At 49.2% G+C, this 7,073-nt stretch overlaps 1 protein-coding gene across 1 annotated transcript; it reads left to right on the forward strand.

Moving 5' to 3' along the window:
- The first annotated feature begins 229 nt into the window (after nt 1–229).
- Nucleotides 230–1,159, forward strand: LOC131228781 (uncharacterized). The gene is made up of 2 exons (XM_058224647.1): nt 230–570; nt 655–1,159. The coding sequence occupies exons 1-2, from the start codon at nt 230–232 to the stop codon at nt 1,157–1,159; spliced, it is 846 nt and encodes a 281-aa protein (XP_058080630.1).
- Nucleotides 1,160–7,073: the final 5,914 nt, after the last annotated feature.

The following is a 7,073-nucleotide window of genomic DNA, read 5'->3' on the forward strand; positions in this document are numbered from 1 at the left end:
AACTCTGACTAGGGCTGCAAGGAATTGGTACCAATAGCTCAAGCTGAGGTCGATCAACACCTTTACCGAGCTCAGTAGGTCATTCCTGACACAATTTATCATCGGGAAGAAGAGTCAGAAGCCGTCGACCCACTTGCTGACCCTCAAACAAGGGAACTGGGAGTCGTTAAAAAACTACATCTCCCATTTTAATGAAGAGACTCTGCAAGTAGACGACTACTCCGACAAGATGGCATTGTCTGCAATGATCAGCGGGCTCAAGGATGGGAGATTCCTGTTCTCGATTGGGAAGAACCTACCTTCAACTCTTAGTGAGCTTATCAGCCGCACACAGAAGTATATTAATGATGAAGAGTTCTTCAGCTCACGTAAGAGCAACCAGACCTGTGAGTCCTCGTCTAAGGGGAAGAGTTGGAGGGACGAAGAATCACAGTGCGCGGATAAAAGGAGGTCGGACGACAACGCCTCCCGAGATAGAAGACCGAGCAGGAGGCCCGAGAGCAAGTTCAGCTCCTATACTCCTCTCAATATGTCTCCAGAGCAGATCCTGATAGACATTCAAGATCAGAGGTTACTGCATTGGCTGAGTTGCATGAAAATTGATGCAAGCCAATGAGATAAATGCAAGTATTGTCGCTTCCATCGCGACCACAGCCACAACACTAGTGATTGCATCGACCTAAAGGAAGAGATCGAGACCCTCATCCGCAAGGGTCATCTACGCCAATATGTAAAAGAAGAGCGGCAGAACCTGAAGGATGACCAACTTCACAAAGTTGTGAAGGAGACTACAGAGATTCGAACGATCTATAAGGGCCCGTCCGGTGGCGGAGATTTGAATCGGGCTCATAAAGCCCATTCCAAGAGCTCCGACCTCAGGCATTACATCTACTTGGTTGAAAGGCCAAGGAAAGAGCTCAGAGTAAGCCCCTATAGCCTCACGTTTACAGAGCACGACATGAGGGGCATCCAGCACCCCTATGATGATGCCTTAGTAGTTGCGATGACAATAGCTACTCATAAAGTCTACCGTATCCTAGTTGACACTGGAAGCTCGGCTGATATACTCTACTCCGAGGCGTTCGACAAAATGAGGATAGACATGTCGCGCCTCCGACCCGTGAAGACTCCTCTGCATGGGTTTGCTAGAATAAGGTGATCTCCAAGGGCACGATGTCCCTCCCAGTGATAGCGGGAGAAGGGCATAATCAAGTGACTCCGATAGTGGACTTCTTGGTAGTAAATGTACCATCAGTGCACAATGCCATCGTGGGCCGGCCATCTCTTAATGCCATGAGGTCAATCGTATCTACATATCATCTAATAATGAAATTCCCTGCCGTTGGAGGGGTTGGATATGTCTGAGGAGAACAGCGTGAGACACGAAGGTGCTACTCAGCAGCAGTGAGAAAGGGCTTCGCAAAGCTGGCCCTCACAGTAAACATGCTCGACCCCAAAGGAGACAATCTTACAGAGGACTCAACTAAAGAACTTGTGACTGTCCCACTCGAGGAAGCCGATCCAATCAAAACAGTTTAACTCATGTCGTCGCTGAATTCCGAGCAACGAGCTCAGATGCTAACCTTCCTATGACAACACAAGGACGTCTTTGCGTGGACACACCAGGATATGTCAGGCATCTCTCCAGAGATCATAGTTCACAAGCTGAATGTGGATCGGGACCACAAGCCAATGAAATGGAAAAGGAGAGCATTCGAACCCGAGAGGTACATAGCTATAGTCGACAAAGTATCGAAACTCTTCAGCATGGGTTTCAATGAGAAAATTTATTACTCGGACTGGATCACTAATGTGGTCCTCACGAAGAAGGCCAATGGAAAATGGTGGGTTTGCATGGATTTCTCGGATCTGAACAAAGTCTGCCCCAAGGACAGTTTCCCCTACCTCGGATCGACCAACTGGTCGACAGCACGGTCGGGCACGAGCTTCTCACCTTCCTGGATGCATACTTTGATAACAACCAGATAACAATGCACCCCCCAGACAGGTAGAAGAGGACCTTCGTCACGGACAAGGGACTCTACTGTTACCGGGTCATGCCCTTTGGCTTGAAGAATACTGGGCAACATATCAGAGGCTGGTGAACCGGATGTTTACCCGACAAATTGGTCAGATCATGAGGTTTACGTCGATGACATGCTCGTCAAAAGTATCAAAGCCTCTGACCACATCACGGACCTCGAAAAGACATTTTTGAGACTCTGAGAGTATCGCATAAAATTGAACCCTGCTAAGTGCGCCTTTGGTGTGGGGTCAGGCAAGTTCCTTAGATTCTAGGTCAGCCAGAGGGGCATTGAGGCAAACCCCGACAAGATTAAAGCCTTGCTCGAAATGGGCTCCCCTCAGACGATGAAAGAAATCCAGTGCCTCATGGGACGAGTCACCGCGCTCGGTCAGTTCAAATCCAGAGCCACTGACAGATGTCTCCCCTTCTTCTAGTAGTTAAAGGGTCACAAGAAAGTGGAATGGACCATGGACTGCGAGTAAGCTTTTCAACAGTTGAAGCAGTATCTGGGGTCACCGCCTCTTCTTTGCAAGCCCGAGGAGGGCGAGCCTGTATTTCTCTACTTAGCGGTCTTAGCCTCGGTAGTCAGCTCAACACTCATTCGAGAAGTAGAAGGCAAACAATGCCCTATTTACTACACTAGTAAGGCAATGGTCTTGGCTGATACTAGGTACCCAAGCATGGAGAAACTGGTTCTCAGCCTAGTCGTCTCTGCTCGAAGGTTGCACCCATACTTCCAGGCGCATTTCATCATCATCCTCATGGATTCACCTCTCCGACAGGTCCTCTAGAAGCCGAAAGTATCCGGGCGTCTAACCAAGTGGGTGGTGAAACTCGAAGAATTCGATATTCAGTATCGGCCGAGGACCGCGATTAAGGGTCAGGCCATCGCTGACTTTATAGCAGAGTTTACAACTCCGAGTTACAAGATTTGAGATACCAACTCAGAGTTCTTGACTAGTTTTAAGGTAGCCCCCGTTGCTCCCCCAGCACTTCCTCTTCTCGAGAGCACAGGGACAGAAAAGGGATGTAGTAGATGGACCCTCTCTATGGACAGATCGTTTAATTCAAAACGAGCCGAGGCAAGGATCATCCTGGTCGCACCTGACTCGACCACTATGCAATACACGATGAGGATCAGTTTCAAGGCATCCAACAACGAGGCGAAATATGAAGCTCTGCTGGCCGAACTCAGATTAGCCGCTAGTCTGAGAGTTTAGCTCCTCGACGTGTGGTGTAACTCTTAGCTCATCGTGAATTATATATCGACAAAGTATGAGGCCAAGGAGACAAGGATGATAGCCTATTTGGCTAAGGCTTGAAAACTGATAGGAAGATTTAAAGAATGTGTCATCAGCCAGATCCCAAGAGCTGAAAACTCTTGGGCTGACGCCCTCGCAAAGTTGGCCTTAGCCGCTGAGGGGAAGATACTGAGGATTATCCAAGTAGAATTCCTGGATAACCTGAGCATCGACTAAGCTGACCATGAGATGATCAATCCAGTGCAAGCAACTCTGAGTTGGATGGATCCGATCATCAGATACCTTAACAACGGCGAAGTCCCTCAAGACAAGTTGGAGGCTCGGCGTTTGAAGATCAAAGGAGCACGGTACGTGATCCTAGATGACACTTTGTATAAGAAAGGTTACTCCCAACCATACTCAGGTGCCTCCGACCTGACAAAGCTAAGTATGTGATCTGAGAAATCCATGAAGGAATCTGTGGAAATCATTCGGGGAGTCGTGCCTTGGCTCATAAGATATTTCGTCAAGGGTACTTCTGGCCAACGATTCGAGAAGATTCCAAGAGCTTTGTCTAGAGGTATGACAAATGTCAAAGATTTGCTGTCATTCCAAGGCAACCAGCAGAAGAGCTGACCCCCATGAGCGGGCAGTGGCCATTTGCCCAATGGGGAATCAACATCATCGGGCCTCTGCCTCCCAAAAAGGGGCAGACCAACTTTGTGATTGTGGTCGTCGATTACTTCACCAAATGGGCTGAGGCCGAGCTGGTGGTGAAGATTGTCGAGCAGGAGGTAATAGATTTTATATGGAAGAACATCATTTGTCAGTTCGGAATCCCACACACCATCGTGTCTGATAATGGGAGACAGTTCAATGACAACAAGTTCCGAGGCATGTGTCGGGGGCTCGGCATTGCCAATGCATACTCATCACCTCCTCATCCATAGTTCAATGGACAGGTAAAAGATGTGAACAAGGTCACCAAACATCACCTCAAGACAAAGCTAGAGAAAGCTAAGGACAAATGGACCAACGAGCTTCCATTCGTTCTCTAGGCCTACAGGACCATGACTTAGTCATCCACGGGGGAAACCCCTTTTTCGTTGTCTTATGGCTAGGAGGCCGTCATCCTATTCAAGATAGGACTCCCCACCGCACGAGTAAGGAGCTATCAAGAAGAGCAGAATGTTGACCAAATCGCGACAACTTGGATCTACTTGAATAAGTACGAGACACCGTCAAACTCCGAGTCTCGGCTCAGCATCAAAAAGTTGCTCGGTTTTACAACTCCAGAGTCAGAACGAGGCGGTTTCGACGAGGAGATCTAGTCCTTCGCTGTGTCTTCTAGAATGCTATTGAGCTTGGAGTAGGGTCCCTTAGGCCAAACTGGGAGGGACCCTATCGGGTAGTCAGCTTGGCTAAGCTAGGGTCCTACCATCTAGAAGACTTGGAGAGACGTCTGTTGCCTCACCCTTGAAATGCTGAGCATTTAAAGATCTACTACCCCTAAGGGGGAAATTTTATGTATGAATCAGATCTACTAGCCATTTTGACTCTTAATAAAAGATTACCTGTTCTTCTGCTCTTCTACTTGGTCTACTATGTGGTTACCCCGCTATCCGAGAACGCTACGAAGGGTTATTTCTCATGTGCAGAGAAATGATATCCTTCGACGAACCGACCCCTTAAAGAAGAGGTCGGCTCGTCATTCGATAATGGTCTACTAAAAGGTCAAGCACGCTACGAAGGGTCATTTCTCAAGTGCAGAAGTGACATCCTTCGACGAGCCGAACCCTTAAAGAAGAGGTTGGCTCGTCATTCAACAAATTTGACAAACAATGACATGAAACGAAAGCATTCACACATTGAGGAAAACGGTGGATTTCATTATGTTTGAAATGTTTGGCTATAACTTTTTCATTATAAAAAACAGAGGGGAAAAGAGGGATCAGTCCAAGGTCAAATGAACTAGGGCTCGGCATCAGGGGCCTTCTCAGCTTTGGTTGCTGCTGGGGGCTCCTCCTCTACTACTTCTGGAAGGTCCTCTGCATCATCCGTTGTCAAGACGTCAAGATCTAGCTCGAGGTAGGCACCTCAGACATCGCTCAAGCAAGCTTTGTAAATAACGTTGTAGGCGAAGTTGTAAACCTTATCCAGCTCGTCGGCCCGCTCCTTAGAAGATTTGAATTCCTCCACTGCTGCAGTAGCCTGGGAAATGGCCAGAGCCTCAAGCTCAAAATGTTGCTTGGCCAAACCCTCGACGGCCTCGTGCTTAATGGCCTCAAGCTCGGTAGCCAACCAAGCATTATTCACCCTTGAGCTGTCAAGGTTGGACTCAACCAAGTCCGCAAGAGGTTGCAGCTCGTTGATCTCCCCCTGGAGCCCCATCTCCCTCAGATGTCCCACTCCCAACTGGACCTTCAGCTTCTCCACCTCCTTAGTCGAGGCCTTCAGGTGCTCTTCTAGCTTGGCCTTCTCCCTCTCTAGCCAAGTTAACATCCTCAACCTCTCTTGGATTTGAACGAGCATCGGTAGCACTTGAGAAAACAAAGGTCCAGGAGGTTAGATCAACAACCAGAAAGTTACAAGTAAAATGAACGAAGCCAAGAGACTTACCCTATAGTAGCACGATGTAAAGTCATTTACTACCGACTTGTGCAGTCGGGTCGTGGTCTGGACGACGGTCACTTCGGGCTTGTGCTTGGCCACCCCATAGTTTAACAACGACATCTAGTGGCTGGGCATGAGGAGCTCCTGTCCTGGAGAAGGGATCGGGCTCACAGTGTGGCCGACGCCGCTAGCGAATGAGGCCTGAGCTTCAGCCTCGGGCGCAGTGGAACCTCCGATCAGTGCTTCGATTCTGCTAACCAAAATTGTGACCACCTCCATAGCGGTGAACACGAGGTTGGGGTTGGGATCACCCGAGATGTGGGAGAAATCTGTTGCAGCAGTTTCTCCCATGGCCTCCCTCTGAATCCCAGGAGGTGGTGATAGGTAGGCCTCGAAGGCCGGGGCTGGTGCTGGTGCTGGCGTTGGTGCTGGCACTAGTGTTGCGGTGCCTCGACTGCAGCTAGCTCTGCTGTGGCAGACTCAGTCATAGGAGTAGCAGCCTTCTTCCAGGTCATAATCTTGACCCAGGACTCTAGTGCCAACGCAATGTTGACGTCGAGAGAAGGGCGCACTGCCACCCCCCCCCCCCCCCCCCTCTTCCTCTTTGAACCCGACGCCTCGACCACCCCTGATCAACAAGAAAAAAACACAACGCGTTAAGTTGCGAGGCTCACCTAAGGCGATAGGGAGAGGTCAAAATTTGTAGAAACCAGATGAAATGAGGTTGTCCAGGCTGATGACAGAATGTCAGATCTGATCCTCCTCTTTGAGCAGCCGAGCCCTAGCTATCTAAGCTCGGAGGGAGGAGGATAGTTCTAGCAAGCCCCTCAGATAATCTATAATAAAAAGAAAAGAAAAAACAGATGTTAGAATAAAGAATGAGCAGAGAAAATAAGCAAGTTCGAGTCTACACAAGTCTACCTGGGGTGTCAAACTTGGTGGGTACTCGGATCTTTAGGCGTCCGAGCTCGAGCACTGGGACCTCCCATTCTCCCAAGGCCCAGAACCATTTCCCCTTCCAATCTTTGTTGGAAGTGGGGAGCTTAGCGATGAGGCCCGGGGTATACTGGGCCCTGGCCGAGAAGTAGTACTAGCACAGCTCGGCTCTGTCGTGCTTGGCATGGTACATGGCCAGGAACTCGTCCAGCGACAATTCCTGGCTCTTCAGCTTTCACCAAATGATAAGGGATGAC

This window comes from Magnolia sinica, chromosome 16 (genome assembly GCF_029962835.1).
Source record: "Magnolia sinica isolate HGM2019 chromosome 16, MsV1, whole genome shotgun sequence".
NCBI lineage: Eukaryota > Viridiplantae > Streptophyta > Magnoliopsida > Magnoliales > Magnoliaceae > Magnolia > Magnolia sinica.